Source organism: Xiphophorus hellerii, chromosome 3 (assembly GCF_003331165.1).
Source record: "Xiphophorus hellerii strain 12219 chromosome 3, Xiphophorus_hellerii-4.1, whole genome shotgun sequence".
Classification (NCBI taxonomy): domain Eukaryota; kingdom Metazoa; phylum Chordata; class Actinopteri; order Cyprinodontiformes; family Poeciliidae; genus Xiphophorus; species Xiphophorus hellerii.
In genome coordinates, this window is record NC_045674.1 from 9,386,161 (window position 1) to 9,410,962 (window position 24,802).

General features: G+C 36.1%; 1 protein-coding gene across 1 annotated transcript; it reads right to left on the bottom strand.

Moving 5' to 3' along the window:
* Positions 1 to 13,016: 13,016 nt before the first annotated feature.
* On the bottom strand, positions 13,017 to 22,643 carry LOC116714011 (nucleolar GTP-binding protein 2-like). Its single transcript, XM_032554311.1, is given in 14 exon segments — positions 13,017 to 13,106; positions 13,181 to 13,288; positions 13,880 to 14,037; positions 15,377 to 15,481; positions 15,567 to 15,695; positions 16,909 to 17,022; positions 17,122 to 17,280; positions 19,035 to 19,075; positions 19,078 to 19,100; positions 19,193 to 19,377; positions 20,939 to 21,078; positions 21,602 to 21,696; positions 21,806 to 21,890; positions 22,425 to 22,643. Coding segments are annotated over 12 exon segments (1,296 nt in total). The 5' UTR covers positions 22,489 to 22,643; the 3' UTR covers positions 13,017 to 13,106; positions 13,181 to 13,288; positions 13,880 to 13,881.
* Positions 22,644 to 24,802: the final 2,159 nt, after the last annotated feature.

Here is a 24,802-nt window from a genome sequence, read left to right on the forward strand (position 1 = left end):
ACTTATCTAAACAAATTCTTTGTCATCTTTGTCTTTTATCATAATTATAATCAATTAAAAGAAGTCAAATCACCAAATAATCAAATGACAATATTTCAAGACAACTGTAATAATTAGTATTGGTAATATTAGCTGGAGTACTGGGACGAAATTCCAAGGAGGCAAGCATTTCTCAATAACTGATAATACCTCTGTATGAAGCAAAGTGTAGTTCAAAGGGCTGGTTTTTACCAGGCTAGTGCCAGCCTCCTTTATCAGTTAGTTCAGCTTTTTTTAAAATTTAATGCCTTTGATGCTGCTTCTGCAACAGATGACTGCAGATGTGATTGCACTCTTCACAATAGAAATATCAGATATTGAACGGCTTGATGCAAAGGAACTCAATTGGACTATCAGTCATCTAAATCCATTCAAATAAATCCTTTCTAGGCCACTTGCAGTTTTGCTTGTTATTATTGAAAACAAATAAGGACAAAGTGAGCAACAGTTAATTAAGGGGTTTACATACTAATAAAGGAAGATATTATATTTCTCTGTTCAGTGTTATGAATTGCAGTTTAAAAAATAGTAATGAGCTTTACTTTTCATCAACTTCCTTTTTTCTACTTAAATTTTTATGTTAACAAATTAACCAAGATTTGTTATTCTTAAAGGTCCTTTTGCATTAACCCCAGGCTAATACGTCATTCATGTGTTCTCATTTAAATTCTCCATCTTTGTCTTTACATGAGGCTCAGCTGAACTATTGTAGCTCAGTGGATGGAACTGCAATAACAATCTGCCTGTATTCAGCAGAAGAGGAGTCCAAAGGGGAAGTGCATCTCTAATGCATCTCTAACCACAAAGATTGACCCCACATGGATAACTAAACACCATAGGACCAGTCCACATGCGTTGCCTTGGATATGGACAGAAATGGCGACCATAAACCATGCCTGCCGTTGTCTTTTACTTTAATGACACATCTTTTAACACAAAGCGTAGAGACAAGGGAGCAGTATGACAGCATAAGTCATTGTGCACCATTTTTACATTTTCCCAGAAACTTTCTCACACTTATTGATGTTGGTCATGACCAGAGATTTTCTAACAGTTTTTTCATGATGAAAGATTTTGTCTCTGATGATCATTGATTGAACCATGTGAACCTGACTTTACTCAACATCATGGAGCCATTTTGGTCTGGCCCTCTCTAAGTTAATTTGTTTTCAGTCAGTGGTGAAAAGTTGTGTGATGCAACAAACCACCCTGCTTAGCTTTTAAAAAAATGATGTCTGTGGTCAGACTCAATCTAAAAACTGTGGTTCCTACCGTTTTTAAAAGCAGTGAAACTTTCTAAATATTAGTTTTGTATAAAACCTAAACACACAGAGAAATGACATTTTTAAATATAAACAGCTTAATGCCAAAGCTTTGACTCCTAAAGCCAAAGCACTCTTTATAAGGGGGATCTTGTCATCACAAAACATCCACACTTCATTTAGACACAGATATGCTTTTGCCAGTTTTAGAACATTTACATGGCAAAGAAAATAATAATAATATAAGAGAGAGCCAGAGGCAGAACAGATAAATGACATTGTTAGAAAACCGAGCCAGAGATGAAATGATGAAATTTGTTGCTTTTTAACAAAATATGCTTCACTAATGCGTAATATCCTCTGTTTATTTTTACCAACCCTAAATCGTTCACTTGTTTTGTTCACAGCTTGTCATGGCCACAAGTTTCACACCACATTAATCATGCATAATCTGTTGGCAGTGACCTGAGGGAGGAGTGCTCTAATGAATGGTGTTTATGAGTGCTAATCTGTGGCATGTAAACCAACGTTTTTGGTAGAGATAAGCTGCAATAAGGTGAAAATGGATCTCTCACTGTTCTGAGCAGGCATTCTCAGTCAATCTGGCTTCCTTGTCACTTTTTGTAAAAAGCTAAAGGAGAGACCGACCTACTTACTGTTTATTGATGTCCTCAGGAAGCTCTGAAAAACAACAATTATTACAGGACAAAAGTATATCAAAGTTTATGTTTAACTCTAACTCATCTCTGCTGTGAATAAAATAAAAAAGTAATCTCTGTGCCAGACCTTCAGGTGAAGCTAGCCACTTGATGAGGTCCATGGAAAAATTAGATTCTCTTCCTTAAAGAATTACAAAAATACTCTCGCATAGTCGTTTTTTTTTTTCACTTATAAGGTTTGCATCTCTTTTAAACAGATGGAAATTTTCACTGGCGCATAGTAATTAAAAGTCTAAGTAACAACTGTTTGAAGAAATTTTATTAGAAAGATGTTAAAAGCTGCTACAATGGAAAAACATTACACATGGTTCACTCAGGGGCAGGTTTATATCTCATTGTTTCCAGTAAATGTGACTGGGAAAGGGACATCAAAGCTAAATATGGACATAGAATGGAATTGCACTTAAAGGTCAGGAATCCAAGTAGTAATTACATAGTGTTCAATGGAACAATAAGCCAGGTGTTAATCAGAAATCTTCTAGTGTCACAGTTGCAACATTAAAATATACCTGAATTCAATATTTCTATGATTTTAAAACCGTTCAAAGAGGAATTGACTATTTTTAAGGTGGGATGTTCCATTATAGTTGGGGAGATCAGAATATCATGTGCTGATTAGTTGATGTTTATCTTAAAATAATGTACCTATATGTTAATTGTAATTTCTCAAACCTAAGATCATACCTGTTGTTCTTTTAGCAAGTCTGTTAATTCTTTTCAAAAGTCAATGTGTCATCTGAGGAGAATAATAGCATCTTAAAACAAAGCATAGGGTTAATCTTAGTCAAACAGATGTCTGTAGGAAGACACTAGCTTTACAGTCCCCCCTGCTACTGTTTCTGTTTTACAGAGCACACTATGCAGAAAGAAATAAGACGCAAAAAATATGGTGTGCATGAAAAGATTAAAATAAAGCACAGAGAGTGCTGTGATGTCAGTACTTGTTTACTACAAGCAATAGTAAATAAGTACTAATGCTTGATAATTGAATTTATCAAGTGTAATTGTTCCAAATGTAAAACTTAATCTTGTGCCATTTCTGCATAATATACTGCTGTTACATTCTCAATCATGATGCATTCTGCTTATCTGTAGTATGTCTCATTAAGATGCATAAATAGACTCTGATTTGATGGCTTATTAATTTGTGACATTGACTGTGGTTTTGAATTGTTGTTCAAGTCAGCATATATTTGCTACAACACACCTTTCACCTTCTTGGGGGGTTAAGAGTGTCTGTGTTGATTGACTAATCAAAATTCCTCTCACTGCAGAGGATGAAATCAACACAGATGGGTACATCCATGCATACATGGCCCTTGGCTTAACAAAGCTGTTTGTTGCCAACAATGTAAACCTAAAGGTTCAGCTAAAAATAAATGTTGCATGGCAAGTTTTGGTTAGGCTGTGTGCCAATGTTTCTCTGCCAAAATTTTCCTTACTTCAATTGAAATAGTGTTCACTGGAGGTGAGCAGCACCATCCCTCTCTAGTTTTTCATGTGGCTCACTGAAGCCGCTTGTCTCTTTTGTTTTATCTGCTGTTCTGTCAATTAGATAGGGACAACAGAGAAGCCTATTTGGACAGAGGTCTGTGTCACCTCAAGACTGTGGCTGCCACTGTTGAGGTCATGCTATGAAAGGGAAATGGAGCACTACTGTTTCCCCTGAGCACTCTGAAACACAAGTGATTACATTGACTGATGTGTTCAAGGGACCCTGGTTTGTGGGGGATCAAAGGCAGCCTGGAGACCACCTGGAACTCCTCTTGGTAGTGGACTTGGCCTGTAAAAGTAAGAACTACTCTGGGAAAAAAAGAGTGGAAGCACTGCTCCTCTCATTCCCATCCTGAACTTCGTGAGAAAAGTGGCTGCATTACTGAAGAACTTCCTTCACTATCAGTCTGATTTCTCTAGGCTTTTAGTGAGATATTTCAATATAAGTAGATGAGGAGCTAAGAAAGTAGAGGAGGCTTTGGTTCAAAAACAAATCATATGACAAAACACTGAAAGCTTGGCCTCACTAATAGTTAGCTTTACTCTACCATAGCCCCAGAAGACAAGTGATAATTGGGTGGATTGCCACAGTTAACAATTGGACTCTTTTGTCTTAACATCCTGGTAGGTCCTCTAAGACCGCCTGAAGCGTGGGTAAAGTAGTCGTTTCACCCATAAACAGTCAGCAAATCACTGTGATAATCATTGTCCATAGAATTAAAAATAATTTTTTTAAAATTGGTGACAGGAGAAAGTAGTCACAATTGGAAGCTTGCAAATTTGGTTCAATCTCCTCCATTGTATGCTGTATGGCAAAGAGTCCTTGGGCAAGACACTGTATTGTGCATCAGTGTCAACAGTATGTGTGAAGATTTGAGAGCATGAATGGATAAATGTAATTTGCAATGGAAAGTATTTTGAGTGTTTGCAATGACAGCAATGGCTGTCGTCATTTTTACCAAATACTGAAATCCATACAAAGCAGTTCTTAGGTCACAGTAAGTGACAGATATTTGGCATTTTCACTCAAGCTCCACTTTAATAGCAGTAACTGCTAAAGTAAATGAATCCAATTGTTGTAAACTGGCAAATAGACAGTGTAAATGTTTGGTTCCATATATATTATTTAAAAATTCTGTCATTAATTTAGAGCATTAACATTCAGGGCAAAATGCAAGTAAACTCTTTTTACAAGTCTTGAGTTTTGTGTATCAGGACATCAAAGTAGCTAGCCTGGCCATTGCCTTCCTGTGCAATTCCTCTCTAGAAAAAGAAAAAATCTCACTTACACACCACAGTCAGGGCTTTCTTCGCTTGACATGGATTGTGTCCGGAAGATTTTTACTGGGTAAATCAGCAAACAGAAGAAGAAGTTGTGAATGATGAGGTTTATTTTCTGTGCTGTTTTAGAATTGTAGTCTGCCTGTAGCTTTATCAATGGCAGCAAAGAAAGTGAACAAAGCTGTTCAGCCCATGTTCCAAATATTGAATTAACATAAACAGCCACCTCGTTCAGATTGGCACTTCTCTCTTCGCAGTGGAGGATGGTTGTTTACAGCACAGGCAATATCCGGTAAGCTTCTCAGCGTTGAACTGGTGCCTTACATACGTCATGGGCGAATGTTAGGGTAAAATCTAAAACCTCAACACAGTCCAGAAAGCAATTGTTTCTCAACAGCCAAGAGCCCAAACCCTCTGTATGAAGCAAATAGCTTAGGGTAAATGGTTGATTTTTACCAGTCTACTAATGAGCTGATCTTAACATGGTTCCAATATGATTTAAATTTAACCTCAAGTGAACAAAATACTCTGTTGTTATTTATTAAACAAAAAATAAAGCCAAAATGTAAAAGTTGTGTGGGACTCAATTAAATACTCTCTTGCTGTTCTCCATCATCAGGGACTCTTAATAAAAACTCTACTTGAGGATCAGCAGGAATGACCAACTTAGAAATGTGTGTTTCAGCCATTGGGTTTAAAGGTATGTGTTAACAAAATGTTGGTAATAGCCTTAACAAACAGTTGCTGTCCTGTTCAATTTATGAAGAATTTGTAAGACTTTTCCAAGACAATTTAAATGCCATCATTCAACAGCAGGAAACATTATTTACAAAGTTAACCATTATTAAATAGTTGCCAGTCTCTCCTGGAGTCTAATTCTTTGCATAGTCAATAAAAATAATTCTGTGTTCAGATTTTTTTAAAGCCTATGTTTTTTAAAGCTTCATCTTAGATTTTACAGCGATTGGTCAGCATGTTCAGTGTTTAACTGTCCAAATATAGTTTGTTTGAAACAATGGTTTAATGAAAGTCTCTTCCATAAAAACAATGTGGCAGCATTTAGGTTTGCAAAGCTGTAGTTTATTGAACTGTAAGTCTACCAGAACTATTTTCAAAAGTGAAGATGTCTGTTCGTACTTCACACTCTTGGTAAAAACTAAACATATCACATTCAGCACAGACAACCTGCAGCCACATGACATGAAGCTCTTCCAGTCATTGTGTATAAAATCCTAGAGGCAAAAACAAAGGTCATCTGTCAAACAGTTGAAATCAGGGCCCCTCCCTGAACAAATCTTCAACGGAGTCACTAACATATAAGTTAAAGAACCAGGTTGTTGCAAGAGCCCCGTTAAAGACCTCAAGAGAGTTGATCTTAAATAAATTCCCACAAACCCCTAAAAACCAAAGCGATGATAAAAGGGCTGGCAGGTCATAGGTCCTCTATAACTTTGCGACTGATAAAGTCATGTTGGTCACAGCAAACATGAAGTTTCTAAAACCAGTTGAATTATAAGATATGGTTAGGTTTTCATAAAAGGCTTTTTCTTTCTGGCTTAATCATTTTTGGAAAAATAATGTCAATGTTATCATGGTGTGGAGTGTGACTGGCCATTTTTTATCTCTGCCTCCAGCGACAGGTCCGCGTGCCCAAGGCAGCTGCTTGCTCTGGCACTTGAGAACATTATCCTTATTCCCTACCAGGGTTCATAAGGAGCTTTGTGATGACCTCTCAGTGCCATATGGACAACTTTTTCTAGAATCAAGCCAAACATTACATCTCCATGTTTCCTTTGACTTATGTCTTCTTTGTTCCCTCAGATCTTATCCAGTCTATCTGCTGAATCCTCACTCCATTAGATTCCAAAGGTTTTTTGTTTCTAGCAAGTCTCCACTCCCTGCTCCAATTCAACTTGAAACTCTCCATTACTCCCCAGAAAAACATTAGTCTGAAGATGTCATCCACTGTTCCTGTACCTCTGAGTTCCTTTATAACCCTACCCACGTTGAGGGAAGATCACCATCTACATTACCCTCAGCCATCCGAGGTTGCAGGGTAACATGCACCTATATCATTTTAAAAGCTGCTACAAATCTGATTGTTTTAACACATCTGTGGGCACTTCCATTGACAATGTATGGTATTGTTTTGAGTGTTTGGTGGATTGTATTGTTGTCTGTATCTTATTTTTGTTGATGTATTTACAAAAGTCTCTCTTGTATATAAGTCTCAAGAGGTTTTCTTGTATAATTAAAGGAATACTAATAGTATATCTTGGTGTACTTACACTAGAAATAAAATAGGGTTTAGTTGTTTTTTTTACCATGACTGTTCTATCTTTGTTAAGAACTGTTCCAGAAACACAATGTTTTTCATCATTGCTGTTTTGAAGCCTTACTGTTTATACCCCAAGCAACAAAACAATGGTTAGTCATTTTGCAGAAAGATTCATTGCATTTCCAAAGTCTCTTGAGATCACTGGCTACGGCAAATTCAAGTAAATGCTTTAGCTGTTCAAATGTCACAATTTGGGAAATTCTGCAAATCAAAGAGGGTTATGGCAATAATAAGTAAAATATTTGATTTGAATTTCTGTCTATGAGCCAGTGGTGTGGCTTGGGAGATACAGTACCCCTCTTCTGTACAAAACCAGATGCTTACAAAAGAGACATTTGTGGTAAAACAGAGTGGCTGGGTCCCAATGTCAAAAGACAATTTTTCAGGGCTCTTGGAACAAGAGAAAACATCTCAGTGCATACCAATACATGATGGAAATGTGCTTTATCATACTGAGCTCAATACTCAGTCTATTCGTATACTGGACATGTTATGCTTTATGCATTTTTTTTTCTACATCCACTACTGTTTTTTTCTCCCTGGATCACAATATGTTACATCTGAGTTGTATTCTCCAGTCTAGCTAAAAGACTTAATAGTTTGCATAAAATCTTCCCACAGTAGTTTCTAATCAAAAGAAATAAAAGAGTAGTTTCAAATTTACTAAACTTTAATGGTTAATCACTTGTATCAAGGAAAAAGTCAGTGTACCTAAACTCTATCAAGGTAAGATTGTTCAGACCTAATCATTTTGTTTGTTCCTTTTTCCATTTCTTCCAACCGTGACACCTTGGCAAAATGAAGCTATGTTTGTTTTACAGCACATTGCTGGAACTTATTTCCTAATACCCTCTTGAGATTCCAATGGAAAAAGACATTAATGTCTGTCTCCCACCAGCTCAGATCTTTAATAATCTTTGTCCGCAGTAGTTGCTACATTTGTCTATGGAAGTGTCCCTTTGATTCAAGGATTACCTTTAAAGGAGCAATCTGCCTGAATGAGCATTAGAGTTAAGTTTACACTCCACATTACTAGCATTTTATTTATGGGGACTGCGCAAGATAAAAAAAAAAGTGTCATTTATAGCTCTAACACTTGTTTATTTTAGTGAGATCTGAGACCTGTTCTTCACCTTTTTATGAACAGGGAGTTGTCCTCTATGATTTAAATATGTACAACCTCGATCATAAACTTGAGTTGCTCTTTCAGTCATTTATCAAAAACCCATCTTTCCTTTCTGCACCATGATTTACAGGACATAACCACACCAGTAGGAAATCTTTATTTTATAATAAGATTGGAGTACAGATGGAAAGCAAAACAAAATATCAAATCTTAACTAAACACTCAAAGTGACATTTTTTTTCAAAAATATTAAACCTCTCTTTCTTGACAATCCAAGTTAAGTGGAGAAAACCCAGATTATACTGTAAGTGAGATTCTTTTTTTCAAGCAAAATGGCACAGGAAGTCAATGGCCAGGCTAGAATCAGTCAAAAGATTTAAAGCAGTATCCGCACATACATTTTGTTTAAATTAAAATGTCAAAGAATAAAATGCAAAACATGTCAAACTAATTGTTTCAATCTGACAAAGTGCTGACTGTTTCTCGTTTCTTTATTGCAAATCCATTCATAAAAGAGATGTGGTCCGAAATCACTTCAAAACTTGACACAAGTTAAGATTAAACTCATCACTGCCAATGCATGGACCGATCAAGGGAATGGAGTCTGCTCTCATCAAAGTTGCATGTAACCTCTACTTGCTTGTAAAAATCCCTGAAATGGTCATAACTGTGTAATGTAACACCACATCATAGGACTTTGTCCTTATTTTCATAAATAAAAATGATAACTGCAAGGGTCTATGTAACTGTACAGATGTAATAGGATACATTCAAGTGGTTTTGGAGAGTATTATTTGTGTTTTTTATTTTACTTCATTAAAGGAATGGTTATCAAACACACAAAATCATCAGACTTTCTCTGACATGGGGCTAGAAAATTCATACGGCTCAGTGGATTGGAGGTTGTCTTCCCAGAGAAGAAACCTCAAGAGTGAATAATCCTTTAATATTATTTACATCTTAATTACTCCTTTTAGTGGAAATCCCTGAAATTTCAAAGTTGCCTAGACATTAAAAGCTGTTAGTCTGTCAGCCCCCTGCCATGTGCTATATGAGATCTGAAATACTGGCTTGACAAGGGTCGTAGGAGAAACAGCCACCTGCTTCTGTCTCCAGGAGGAACTAAACCTGTGTCTCAAGGAATGTCCAAGATATTAGAGAGATTCTGTGGTGTGCAATCGGAACCCACATGGATAGACCATTGTGAGGGGATTAGTAGTTCCCATGTAGTCCTCATTCTTTCAGGCCCTCCTTTTTCCACCTCCATGTTTGTCTTTGTGTTTGATTCTACTCCCTGGGTCCACTGAATTGTGCAAATTAGGTTTACTCTTTAAAGATTCATGTTCATTACCTACCTGACTGAGCATCTGTTTGGTTTGGTTTATTGGGAGGATGTTTAAAAAAATATGTTTCCATGACATTGACCTGGACATGCTTGAGAATGTCAGATTTTCCAAGAATACCTTGAACGCCAATTCTTTGTGTGCCTTGTATTTCCTCTTGAATGGTTTCCATTTGACCTGACCGAAAGAGACTGGAACAATTCACCACTGGGTGCAAATTTGGCATTGAGGCCAAGAGGATCTGTAAATTACTGCCCCACCTCATCACAAAATGTGTGATATGTTTGTTCAAATTGTTAGAACAAGGCCAAAAGATGTGAGATGGTCTCATGGCATAATCTCTGCAATGACAGATTGGTTTAATACTTACAACTGAATGAAAAACCAATTTCCAAAATCTTTTTTTCTTTTTGAAAATCACCAGTGTCCACATGTGTTTACACCTTTGCTGGCAATTCTTTGTACAACACCCTCTTACTAATAGAAGACTTTCTATTAGTACTGTGACTTCCTTGACAACATTTAAAATTTCTTAAGATTTTAAATAGTTCATGATGCCAAGCACTCTAACAAAGTTTAAAGGGCATTTGGAAGAAAAAACAAATCCTAGTGTGAGCCCGAGGTGCTTTTTCACACCTTATGCTCATTACTCCAGAATATTTATTCTCAATCCTATTTTGATCTGACCAGACCCCACAGTTACAGCTAATGCTAATTTAGTAGACTCCACAGTTGTCCGGCATACCTCCTGAAAAAAATCTGTTGACTTGTCAATAACGTCTTATGTTTTTTATGGCGCTTTGGTGACCCTGAAAATCTGTTGTTTATTGAAGTTATGCAATAGAATGTAATATATCTGGTGATTTTATACATCACTTACTATACTGCTCCCTCTGTCTGGTCAAAAGAAAAACATAGTTGTTGGTTTACCAGAAAAAAGTTCAAAAAAGGGAAGGGATCACATGAAAAGCAGTCAGCTGGATAAAAATAACTTGTTGATTTCAGAGGTCAGAGGAGAATGGATAAGCTTATCTCAGATGATAGAAAGAAAAAAATAGCTAAGTTTAACTAATGCCATCCCTAAACACATGTCAGAAATCCTTCCAGTGGATGGGCTACCGCAGTAGAAGTTCACACCAGCTGCCACTCATGTGGTTGTGAATCATTTTGTAACTTGGTACAAATTGAGCATCATTTAAAATTTACAGCCCACAAAACAGACCTTGTTGATCACCATTTTCCTGTTTTATGAGCATGATGTATTCATCTCCTGATGCTCCCTTGAAGCAGTATAATCGGTTCTAATGCTGAAATCACCTCTTCCTGATTCCTTGAGCATAACAAAGAACTCCTTTTATGGCTTTCCCAGTCACCATTTTAGCTCCAGGAAAGTGTTGTTGGGAAATGATGGATCAAGATAGTTCACAACTATCATGATAATATGGACCGAAATATCTGCAGAATGTTGACGATCTTTTGTTGAATCGATGCCATTACGAACTGATGGAGCTGTGATGGGAAAAGGTAATCCAACTTTGTAATAGAAAGGTGCATCTAATAGAGAACTCAGTGAATGCATCCATCTTCCATATCTGTAAACCCATATTACCCTTAATGCATTTTAGAGTACTGTTACAGCTTTGACAAGCTCATTTAAGTCTACTAATTTTAAATGAACTGGCTTAGCTTTTAACATTTTTGTCAGAAGCCGCAGTTTTGACATCAAGCGTAAGGTCCCAACTCAGCTTGAACTGCCTTTCCCCTCACCGTGTCTGTTGCGCTCAACCTTTTTGCAAAACCTGTGCCTGATGGCCTATTTATGGTCTCTTTCATGCCTCAGCTGCTTTCAAAAACATTCCATCCTTTGTGCACCACTGAGTTTGCTGTCGATAGATGTGAGATTTCTTTGACCACTCTTTCCACTCTCTCAATTCTGGATGCTGTTTTGAAACGTTTCCCCTTCGTGGTAATACACTGAACATCAAAAAAAAAGAAAGACTTATATGGACAGTAGTTAATCTCACATCTAAGATGAAAAGCACCACACTCATAATCGTTTTGTCTACTTGATAACTATTTTATTACCTTTTAAATAAATACTTAATTATATGAATGTTGAGCAAATGTCTGAAACCAGAGATTTTTAAAAATCTGGAAATATCTAAAATTTTAACTGAAAATGGACACACAAAGAGACACAAACAAGTGCAGCAGAATCTTTTGGCTGTTTAACATTGAGTTATGTTAAACTTGCAGCAAAGGTCAATAATAAGTTTGATGTGATCATTACTAAATGGCCTGTACTTGTATTGGGCTTTATCTAGGCCAGAGAAGTTTATACCCTGGAAGTATTTTGAACCTTCCCTGTGTCCATTCCTGTACTCATCTATTCCTCTTCATGATGTCGGAGCAGGTTATACCTTACAACAATAGACAAAAAAGGGAGTACATTTTGGGCACTCCATTGTATGTGCTGTTTGTGTACAACAAAACATTTTTCAGTGAAAGGAATTTTAAAAACAAATCCTCAATGCAGAAAAGTTTAAGACTATTTTCCTGTAGCCACGAGTTTCCCTATCCCAATTTTAGGTTGACTTTCCTACTATTCATTTGATTGGGAGCCTGCTGAAATAGAATGTTTTCAAGAATGCAGCAGTAAGCCCAGACGTTTTCTGTAAACGATCAAAAAAAGGGCATGTAAGTATTGTTCATGACAGTGATTATGCTGGCTGCACAGACTGTGGTTAGTCGTTGCTGCAGGGATACGTCCTCCTGGTTTTTTTATTTCTTTGAAAACAAGTTAACTGTTCTTCTCATAGTATTTCAGGAAAACAATGAAATGAAATGAAATGTAATTCACTTGGCTTTTTATTTTCTAAGCAGAGAAAGGTAATTGCTACTTCCTCTCTCAGCTCGCACACAATGCACATCTGGAAAGGATCAGCTGGAAGGCTGAAGATGGTAAAAAATGCAGGAGCACTTTAAACGGAGCAAAAATATTTAAATTGCACGACTAGTTAGCATGTGTGATCTACACGTCTGCGCATTGCAGGAGCTTGGAAATAGTCGGCACTGCTTCCTATATGGTTTGATCAATGGAGTTATGCTTTTCTAATGGAACATTAACTAATACTGTATGATGTTTTGTAGAGATACTATCTAATGAAAAATGATTGTATCCTAGTCTTATCCATCCACTTAGAAAGCCTCACACATCAACATCAATGCATAAAGAAACCACTTATTTTTGTTCTACTGGCATTTTAGTCACATGTCCTGCCTTTTGGTATATTTCCAATTGTGCTTTTGAAACATAATCATTGAAAACATTTTGATGTGTAACGATGGCACTTGACAAATTGTGTTTAATGATGGAACTTGACTATTGTCGACTGTGTGTTCTACAACTCGTTCTCCGGACGCGCCGTCCAGATTATCCGCCTGTTCCTCCTGAACGTTCTGCTCTGCAGCCGGTGGACCTTCCAGGGGCAATGGTTTTTCATCCTACAGAAGTCCCAGTAATTTACGTAAAAAAAACAGGCTGTGAAGGAGAAGGAAAAGACTTTGCAAACTCTTACTTCTGGATCTCCCTCTGGTCCAGGAGGCTTCACAAAGAAGGGGATCCGTCCCCTCTGCCAGTCATTTAAAACCATTTTGGAGACCGTACTGAGATCGGGCTCACCTCCCTGTAAAATACAGATAAGAAAAAAAGTGTTTATAGTTCAAATACCAAACTTGACAGCTCTTTTAATGTGCAAAGGTGATCTTTATTGAATAATGTAGAGAGAATAAAATATGCTTGAAGGGTTCATACACTTTTTAAATTCAAGCACTTTTCAGGCAGTTTAAAGATACTATTTACCACACGTAAATAAAAAAAAAATATTTTTTGGTGGTAGTATTCTACATTCTACAGCAAAGTAAATTAAAACATAGAAAAACTGTATGTTTTTCAATGTCTCTTTCTCACACACGCAATACGCCAGACACATTTAACACAAAATCCACCAATATCAATAACTTTAATATACGGTATAAAATATAAGATGATTAATAAGTCGCTGAACTGTTAAGAATAATAAATATTCATTACATTGAAACAATCCAAGCAAATTGTGTTAAGGTAAATTAATTTCTTAAACACAATATACAAAAAAAGCCATTTAAAAAAAATTTAAAAATGTTCTTGTTAAATTTTAAGTTTTTAAGCATTTTCAAGGGTTTTAGGCACTTTACAAACCCTGTGTTTAAATCTTATAACAGATGAAGAGTCAAACCTTTAGAAGCTTCCAGTACGGAATGCCAGCTTCTCAAGGAAGTCATCAGCAGAACTCCATGTTGGGATTCGGTAAGTCTTCTGGATGTACTCGGGTTTGGCTCGTTCCAGTACCGCACCGATGTGCTCTTCTGGGTTTTTGATCTTCTCCACTTGAACCTTACCAAGGAAGAGGAAAAGAAGAAATGTAAAATATGAAGGTGCAACCTTTAAGTTATAGTGACTCCACTGCAAACTGCAAATATTTTCCTTTCAAAGAAAATTGAGACAGGTGTTTGTTTTTTCCTGCAAAAATATTTTCTGGGTTTAATTATCAATACATATTTTACCAATCTTGAAACACACTGCTGAGGATGGGTCCTCATTACTCTATGTAATAAAGAGATTTTTCCCCAGATATTTGTGATCTGGATTGCTCCATTTTAAAAAATAAAAGCAGAGGTGCAGAGAAAAAAAAACTAAACAACAGACAGAAAATTTCCACCTTCACTCTCCCTGACTGTGAACAGACAAGATGGAAATTGTCTGTTTTGGGATCAGTAAACACAACAACAAAAAGAGTTACCAACAACACCGTTTGCTGTGAAAGTACATCATAAAAAAGAATAAAGGTTTTTTTTCAGTGAGAAATGTGTTCACATTAAAGTAAAAAAAAAAAGCAGATACCTTTAAAAAGCTATTCAAAAGGAGACTTTTTGTGATCTATGTCTGTGATTCATTTTATTTGAGAGAGCAACACTTCCACAAGTAAACACCAAAGCTGAACAGAACACAGAAAGGTTGTTCTGTTTTATCCGTCCCAGCTTTTATGGATCATTATGTCATGGGACGTGTTGTACTTTAAAAATATTCTGGAAGTCTCAAAGTTAAGTTAATCATCTTACTGAGACTGCCAATTACATTTATTGATTTATTTAACCTGCTGAATTATTAATAACAAATTTATATTTACAATAACAACCTGGCAGGGAGGGAAGAACACACAAGAAGATCCAGCATCACACTATTTTAGTAAACAAACCTTAGGAACATTGTTGAGGTTATAAAACAATAAAAACAATATTGAGACAAAGGCGTAGGCTAAAACTGACATTAAATATTTGAGATGAAGCATGTGCAGGTTTCAGACATCATACTTAGAATATCTTTAAAAGTTCCAACTGATAAAACGGTGTTCGGCTTTAATACATTTTGAAGCTCATTTCAGTTTTTTACTGCAGCATAATGAAAAAAAATAGTTCAACATATTTTGAGAACATAGATTTTTTTGTTTTTTTGTGAATATGAATCCACTTGTGGACTCTGTCTGTAACCAAAATTAATTACATTTAAATTTTCTAGACTTCATAGGAATCTTGTGTACACTTGGACTATTCTAAATAAATCTGTCATTTGTGTGTAAGATTTTTTTTTATTGTTTAATTTTCAGCATTACTCAGAACACAGACAAATTCATTTTCTCACAGAACTACAGAAAAAAAAAAAAAAAATCACTTACCACTCCCTTTAGGACTATATCAGACTCGCTGTCCTCTGATGGGTAAACGACACCGGGGCAGTCGATGAGGAAGATGCGCCTCATTAGTGTGATGTACTGCCACACCTGTGGGAGGTATGGGTTGAATGCTAACTTTGATGAGTAAGAAGAAACACTGATGAAAACATGCGCGATCAAATGTCGACTCTACCTTTGTTTCTCCAGCGAGGGGTGCCACGTTGCAGACCTTCTTTGAGCGCAGAGTGTTGATAACTGAACTCTTTCCCACGTTTGGGTAGCCAATGAAACCCACGCTTATCTGTTTCTTGTCTGTGTGGAGCTGCACATGAAGGAAAACACAACAAAAACTCGCAATATCATACAGAGGCGTTTCAACACTGCTTTATACCGACTTAAATGCGAGTTCAAGTTAGTAAACAATTTTCTTCATTTTGATTCCAATATAAACAAAGCAGGCTTAGCTCAAATACAAAATGTCCATAAAAAACATGGGCTTGAAAATGTTTATAAAAGGTCAGCTCTCTGGAACTAAAATCTTTGGACGGGAAAACAGCTCATAATTTAAAGCATTCCACTTCATCTATCAAACATGTTGGAAGCAGAGCCGAGGCGAGGGCAGGTAAAAAAAGCCAGACGAATGAGGAGTTATTGATAAGGTGATTTAAACTAAAAGAAAAGGTTTTCTGAAGTGTACTAAACTGCTTTCCAAGTTTTATAAATACTTCAGATGACTCATGAGGTATTTATTTAAGTGTTTTAACTGTCAATGCATTCAAATTGCATAGGGAACAAATGTTACCGGTAAACAATGTAAGATGTATAATAATATATATGTTATATTATATTCATAGCAACAGGAATAACTGCTGCTTTTCTATTTGGAATAAACACTAAGATTTTATATGACATTCTTATTTTTTGTAAACACATTTTGAAATGATGGTATCCTTATTCAAAGTTAACCTAATGTGACAATCTCATAAGATCAAACGTATAAAAAAAATCAAGAATGACAAAACTGAATTTGAAGAATTGATCTTAAATGAGAAATTTGCAGTAAACCTCCAAACTCTGTTAGTATACCACTCAAATAACAACAAAAGTTGTATTTGAGAGTACATGTAGTTATCAGATGTACTTGTATCTGAATGCCCCAGTATTCAAGACTGGGCATTTGGATACAACTACTGCAACAAAACACCCTGTCTGAGGCAATGCTTGCTCCTATAAAGCCCTCCCTTGTTGAACAGTCATCTTAAAAACCTGAAGGCATCTGAAATAATTGATGTTTTAAAAGACAAACTTTTAATAAGTATCTTTTGAATCTGGATTTTAACAATCAAGATTATTATTCTTAAACTTAATGATATATTAAGTTTAAATAATTGTTATCTTGTTGTATTGCCGTGACTAGATTATTCAGACCAGTTGTTGAACTAAATGCAGATTTTAGCTTCATTTTACACTTTTATTTGAGCTTTATGCATCAAAAAAAAAGTCAAGTAGATTTCCATTTGGAAGCATTAGCTTACCTTCCCAAACTGCCTGAGGAGCTGGATGAGAGAACCTTTACCAAATGAGTTGGTCAGGCTGGCATGGAAAGCTAGAGTTGGATACTCTTGGGACAGAACGGCAACCCATCGTTTCTGATTTGTGGGAAAAAGGCAGTCAAGAAGACAAATTACTAAAGACTATAGCAGTTAAAGCAACCCAGAAACAAAGTGAAAATGCTCTAAACATCTCACCGTGACCCAGGTAGGGATAAGATCACACTTGTTTAATACAAAGATGAGATGTTTCCAAGGTTTCTCTTTCTTCAGATATGTCTCAATGCTTTTGGAGCGGGTTCCCATCGGATCACGGGCGTCCAGCACTTGGATTATGACATCAGACGAGTCGATCACCTTTAAAAACACGAATCCAGAATGAATCCAATTAACTCTAGATCACTGACTGAAACACAAACAGCTTGACATCCCGTTTTAAAGACCTCAGACTATGAGGATAAAAACCCTGAGGTTTATATTAGATGGCTTATGACAGGGGTGTCCAAACTTTTTGCAAAGAGGGCCAGATTTGATCAAGTGAAGATGCCTGGGGGCCAATAGTTTTGTTCGGACATTTTTACTACAAAAGTTTCATGCAAATACACTCTGTTATAAAACTATTTTCATTGTCACAATTATCTTTATCTTTCAAATGACAAAAAAAACCAAATATAAGCCACTCAGGCAGATGAGAACAACTCTAAAAAACACAAATTCTGCAATTCTTTCATATCTGGAGAGTCAGATAACATTGAACAAACTGTATGAAATACCTTAAATTTACATGAGTTTAAAAATATCTTTGCCTCAAGAACATTTAAACAGGAGTTATAAGTAATGCAAAGTTGTCTGTTATTATTAAATCTTAAAACAAGGTAATTTTGCTCTTGTCATTTACAATATCTTTGAGAAAGTAATAGTTTGTGTCACATCTACAGGTTCATAACATCAACAGTAATAACCAAATCTTACTCAAGAGTTTAATAAAAATAAGTGCCATAAATCCAGGTGCATAAATGTTCTTTTGGCTCTTCACTGTTGATAGTGACAGATGTTATCGTTCAAAACACTCAGTTTTATGTCCTCAACTCTCCGTGCCACACTGTTACATTCGCAAATTCTTGCTTCTTCTCAGGGCAAATGTTCTCCACCATTTTCATAACACAGTCTTTGATAAAAGTATCTTTAGTAAAAAGGTTTGCCATGTTTAGCTATTAACATGGCCACTTCGTAGCTTGCTTTGGTGGTATTTTCTTTTGACTCAGGCCTGCGTGAAGAATTGCTGTTGTGATGCCAGTGCAGCTTGGAGCTGCTTCACTTTTTCAGCACGGTCACTCCCTGTTAGCTTGTTGTATGCGTTAGCATGTTTAGTCTGGTAGTGTCTCTTTACGTTGAAATCCTTAAACAAGGCAACCGTCTCACAAATTAGACAAGCACAATTGCCTTGATTTTCAGTGAAGAAGTATTGTAATTCCCATCTCTCTTGAAAGCGGCGGCCCTCACTGTTAACTTGTTTTCTTTGCAGTGGCCATGGCAGAAATGAGTGGAGAGGGGTTCGCTGCACGAAGGCAGACTGATAGTATTAAAGTGGTACTGCCACCATTTGGTGAAAGGAGGAATTACAGTTTCAAGTTTTATGATTTATTTATTCTGTTTGACAGTGCAGGCGGGCCATAAATAATACATTATAAGACTGAAAGCTGCGGGCCGTATGAAATCTGACCGCGGGCCATGATTGGCCCCCGGGCCGACTTTGGACATGCCTGGCTTATGATGATCCTGACAGAGGATAGATTATGTTTTTAAATCCATAGCAGCCTGATTAATCTATAGGTTAATGGCAATATGTTCTAAAGCAGGTAAAGCCTCCACCTGTTGCTTTTTCCCTTTTCAAGGAACATTTAAACATGTTTCTTTTTTTTTTTTCAGCACTTGGAGACAAAAGAGTATCTGGGCAAGGGAAAAACAAAAAAGCTACATGAAATGTCCAAGATAGTGAAAAGACATTTACATAGCAACCACTTTTTGGGGGGAGGGAGTTTTATTTTCTTTAAAATACTTGTCAATATTTTAATACTGAGACTCATTAATCAAGTATACAGGAGTGTTACCTTGTAGAGTTCTCCCCAGATCCTCTTCGATTGACCCTTTTGAAAATCTCCTCACGTACTTCCTCCCTGTTGCAAAAGTCTGTCACTATCTTTAAATGTAATTATACATAGACTTTAAAAAAGTTCTATTTTGTGATTAGAATAAGTAAAAATCATACCGGACACCAGTGTCCTCTGTCACCAAGTTCGTGTCTTTGTCGGCACTGTAGTTCAACGCTGAAGCCTCCGCTCTCTCTACAAGATCCTTCACATCTCCAACCAGGAGATTGGGCCGCTTCCTCTGAGCCTTAGGTCCAAATGTGGTCTCAAATCCCTCAGTGTCTAGTATGTGCACCTTAGAGTTCTACAGGAGTATAGAAAAACACATTAAGACCACTGATTGTTCGGAACTTAAGACTCACAACCTTGCTTTTCAAAACATAGTAGTGTGCATACATACATGATATTTGTCCTTAAACACTTACTGTGTATAACAAAAGCTTTATACGAAGAGCATGGATGTGTATTTATAGTTGTATTGTACAATGAACAAAATGCATGGTATATAGCTGTAAAATAAAAAGTAGATATCTGATAAGACACGATAAAGGAAAGTTTTTGCTGTTGGTGAAAGATATTTTCTCCCTTTCCCCCGAATTTAAACAAATTTTCAATACAGCCCTTCAAGGCTTTAAGACAACACAGAACAAAAGTATACAGTAAACAGAACACCCAAATATGTAGCAAAAAAGCCAACAAAACACCCTGAGACCATGCCAGTGCTAATCAAATCTTCCAGTGATTCTGAAACAAAAGCCATGCCTCTATTGCAACATTTCTTTAGAAGAATAAGGTTACAGAGGTTGTCAGAAAATACTCATGCCAAGAACCCAAACAAAGGCCCTTAAAAAGAAATCAGAAAGATCCTTTAATTCATGACTTTTTTTGGAACAAGTGAGTTCATCTAAGCAATCAAATACTGGCATTTATATAAAAATGGAAACACAACAGCTTCCAGGAAAAGCTCAGCATTTGAAAGAAAATATCCATACAGAACCTTGACACAGCATTTATACACTTGTAAGATTTTCACATTTTAATCACATTAGAGTCAACACAAAGTAGTCCATAATTCCAAAGTGGAAGCCCAAGAAACACATCATAAAATTGTAAAGAAATTTATAACATGGTTAGTTAGTTTATAACACAATATTGTTGACAGTTTGGTGCTGTTTTAAAATCAAGTTAGCACTGCTTTTCTCATTGTATTATTTTTACTAAGTGTTTCTTTACCTGTTTCAGAATGTTTTATAGCACTCTGACTCAACTAGCGTGGTTTTAAATGTGCAAATTGAGCTAAATAAAGGACTATGCTCTTAATAAAACCTTTTTACAGGCTGCAAAAGACATTAGAATGGGGTGGAGGATGAAGCCAGAGCTACAGTGGTTTAAATCAAAGCTTGAGGTTTTTTGTAAAGAGTAATGTGCAAAGCTGATAGAAATATTATAGGCAGGTAAGCTGATTAATTTTTTTTAAATTTATTTATTTGGCAGGGACAAGGCACATTAACATTTCTTTAAATGCCAAAAGCCTATTTTTCATCTGTGTTCCTTGATGAATACATGATACACTTTTCTTATTACTCTTTTGGAAAACATAAAACAATTGAAAAGAGAGCATCTTTTTTCCACTTTGAAAATGAAGTGTGACTCTGTGTTCATCCCAAAACCCCAGTGAAAAGCAATTTGTGGTTCTAATGTGAAAAGTTCCAGGGGTATGAATACTTTCTTAAGATGATTAAAGGTATCATTAGTGGATTATAAAAGATGTCTATTTTTCATAAGAGATTGTACTAAATGTTACAACAACTAAAACAACTTGGTGTTATTTGGATTTTGTGTTATGGCTATGCTACTTTACTCACATGAGGTTTGGCTTTGTCATGCAAAAGAGACATGGGCAGTTTGCTTTGCCTCATCACCACACGGTATGGATCCTTCTGTACTGATCCCATCTCCTCTTGAAACTTCTGGAGGGCTGACTGCTTTATCACTCGAGTGTTTGCTGAAACACATAAGACCCAAACATGAGTCAAGGCTCAATTGGTTCAAATATTTTTGCAATTAATCACATTTACGGAGGCATTTAAATACGACTTTATCTAAAGCAACCAAACACATAAAATGTATTCCTGTCAGAAATTAAAACATTGCCTATAACTTTGCAACCACTACATATTTGACAGAAACTCTCCCCCCAATTATTATCACTATCATCATTATATCATTAGAAAGTAAATCTTATCTATACCTGAAAATATAGGTGCATATTTACTTGTAACCATACACATTGCATTAATAATGTTAGTCAAGTATATCTCGACTGAAATATTACTTGAACAATTATTTATTTTTTTGGTAAAACTAAAATCATATCAACAGAGAGACAATTCTAAATGTAACATGCAAATACATACTGAGTTTAATATCAATCACAAATACAAATAAATGATATTCAGAATAAGACGATGCCAGAACAAATAATAATCTCTCCGTCATTAGCAGCAATAGAAAGAAAACATACTCACTAAACCATTTGATGTTGGGTTCAACTCTGGCCACTGTTCCTGGTGCTACTGTAGACTGGTACTGTAAAGGTTTGATAACTTTCCCTCGGTTGTTACTGTAGATAGAACCAACCCATCAGTGTTAATATAGCACTTATGTTTATATTTAAGCTGAAAGCTACAAACAATCCTGTTACAAACATAGAATATGTTGTCATTCATTACCATCTTTGTTTTTGTCTGTACATATTCAGACGCTTAATGGTGGCTCTGTCCCTCATGTTGTTTCCCCCTGCACCTTTGGCTCGATCTGGGGAACCAATGGTCAAGACAGTTTTGTTATTCAGATTAAAACTTTACATATACAAAAATAGCATAGACAATAAATGTAATATATTTAAATAAATTAAAAAAAACCCATAAGATAAAATAAAAATAACGCCATCGCAATAAAAATAACATCGCAACTGCTTGTATCCATTCTTTCCAACTTTATAATTAAGAACCTTAACAAACTATATCTTAATGTAAATTCTTGGGTCTTTTGAGGGGAAGGTTTGATAAATAACTCTCCGCAAATACATCTGCATAAATTATGTTATTGCTCTGTGCATGTGAATCTAATGGGAGAAACTGCGAGGTTGCAACTTGGAATAAATTACTTCAATGAAACAACCAAAAGGCTGCGAGGTAAAATGTTAAACTATCATAGCGAAATTTTGGATTAAATGTTTACTTTAAGAAGTAACCAGCAGCATTTATATCCAGGATACAGTGAGTAGAAGAGCACGCTAAAGCTATTAGCTGCAGTTAGCTACAGGTGTAAACAAACTGTCTAGCTTACCGGGGTTCGAGCTGGATGAAGAAGGGTTTATCGAGTTCTTCCCCTTAAACTGAGGCTTTACCATGTTGACTGCTTATTCGGTAAAGCCTTTCACAAGAAAATCAAAACTGTACACCTATCGGGACAGTATAAATGCTGAAGTTTGAAGCCTTCCCCCTCGACTCAGAGATGTTAGAACTTGCACGTGTCCCTCTAGTGAAGCAGGAAGGACGTCATGACAAGAGGAAGGGGTGGAACCAGCCAATCAGAAAACTGTAAATTAAAACGAAACGGTTGGAAACGCTTATTAACAATATTAAAAATATGTACTGTTGTATTTAATCAATAATAAATTATTAGGATGCGTATTTCCTTTCTGCACTCCTTATATTAGCAGGATTTGGCTGTACTATGTTTTCTCCAGAAGAGGGCGCAATGCCATTTATGTCAGAGCATTTTACGTGACATTTCATGCTGGCTTAAAGGGTGAAGGACAGTTTGACTATTTGACATATTTGAATTTTATTGTTTGAATAAATTAATGTTTAATCTTCAGGCATCTGAAAAATATATGCAAAAAGAACCAGACTAGTGAAGGTCCATAATTCACTTCCTGAGTTCTTGGCTCGTTTCATTTGACTTGTCCATGATGTCATACAATGAAGCAGTGTGTTTAAAGATTTGCTTTAAAATGCAATTCTGGTTTAATTGGGAGTGAATTAAACCAGAAGCTTTCAGACGCATAAAATAATAATCTGTATAGAAATGTAGTTTTCAGAATCTGCTTTCTTCTGGATTTTTTGTCTAGATGGAGCCATCAGCTGATCCTTCTTTCCAGCTGGCAAACGAAAACCTCTCCAGTCGTTACAGCTTGTAACCAAAATGTTGAGCTTGTTGGATGAAACAGAATATCTGCTTTTGTACAGATTGATAACCTAAGCATATGTCTGAAAAATTCCTTTGAATTTAGTGAGGGATTACATTTTTACTGTGAAAATGTACTAGATTGAAATAAGACCAATGAAGATACCAATGAAGAGACATTTGACAATTCATCAACTCTAAATCAGAGAACAGATTTGCAGCAACTTTTTCAAGTCTGTTGCAGTTGGACGTTTAGTTTATCAAAATAAATTTCTCACCAAACAAACTCATTATACTTTCATTTAGAATAAGGCGATGTGAGAAGAACAAAAAATTGTGAATACAACTTTAGGAAAACCAGAAGAAAGACATCAAACAAAACAAAACAGAAGCCAATTTGCTGTTGGTAGTAAAACTAAAGCACCCAAAAAGAACACAGTTTCACTTTAAACAATACAATCAGGTCATTATTTCTTCACAGCAAGGATTTAATATGCTGTGGCAGAAAGTACAAACTAATTTTCTCCATGAGAAATACCAGATGAAGAAGATTTTTAGTGGTTAAAGTTACTTAGGGATTCAGCGAGACAGAAATCAGTTAAAGGAGAGTAAGTATGATAAATGCTATTTCACAGCTCAACGATAAAGCATTAAAGCTTCCACAGGAACTTGTGCATTTGTGAATAATATGTCAGTGTGGCTTACTGGAGAGCAGAAACGTTAAGTCAAAGCTAGAACACAGGAACTAAATGATGGAGCGCAGATGCCCATGGGCTTGACTAAACAAAAACAGAGAAATTGATGAAGGCCTAAAGGGTGCTCCTGTTTATAGCCTCACTGTTGATAATGTTCTGCTTAGAATGTTTCATGGCTCAAAGGAGGGCTACTAACCACTGCTGTGTCATGAACTGCTCTTTAGTTAGACCTGAGGTACTGCCGAAAACGGGCTGCACCAAAGTCCAAAGACAAGTTTGAATACATGTGCTTTTAAAGCAACACTTATGTGCCAAACTAATTTATTCAACACTGACCTATATTCAAATATATGCTAGCTCTTTAGGCTATACAAAAATATCAGTAAAAAAAACCTTGGTGGCAACCTGATCTAGTAGAAGTACACAATGCTGAGGAAGAAATCCAGTGGATTCATTGTAAATATTACTGAAGACAATACGAGGGCCTATTTCTTTTATTCTATACTGCCAGATAAATTTCCTTGGTCAGCTAAACATTCACAAGTCAAGGCGTTTTTCAGAGCATGTAAGAAGCACTAAAGAAATTTATAAAACATTTTCAAGTTGAAACAAAGAGGCTCGAGAGCATCCTCTGAGACCAGTTTCACACATTTAATACTCAACAGGGTGGAAATAATCTCTAAACCCAAATGTAATGCAGTCCTGATTGGATTCCGCATGTTACACTTAAGTAAATATACCTCAAACCCAGAATATAAATATGGCTGATTGTAATAACTTTTTATGACATAACTATTGAAGGGAAGATAATATTCCTATTTAGGTCACATGCAGATTGCA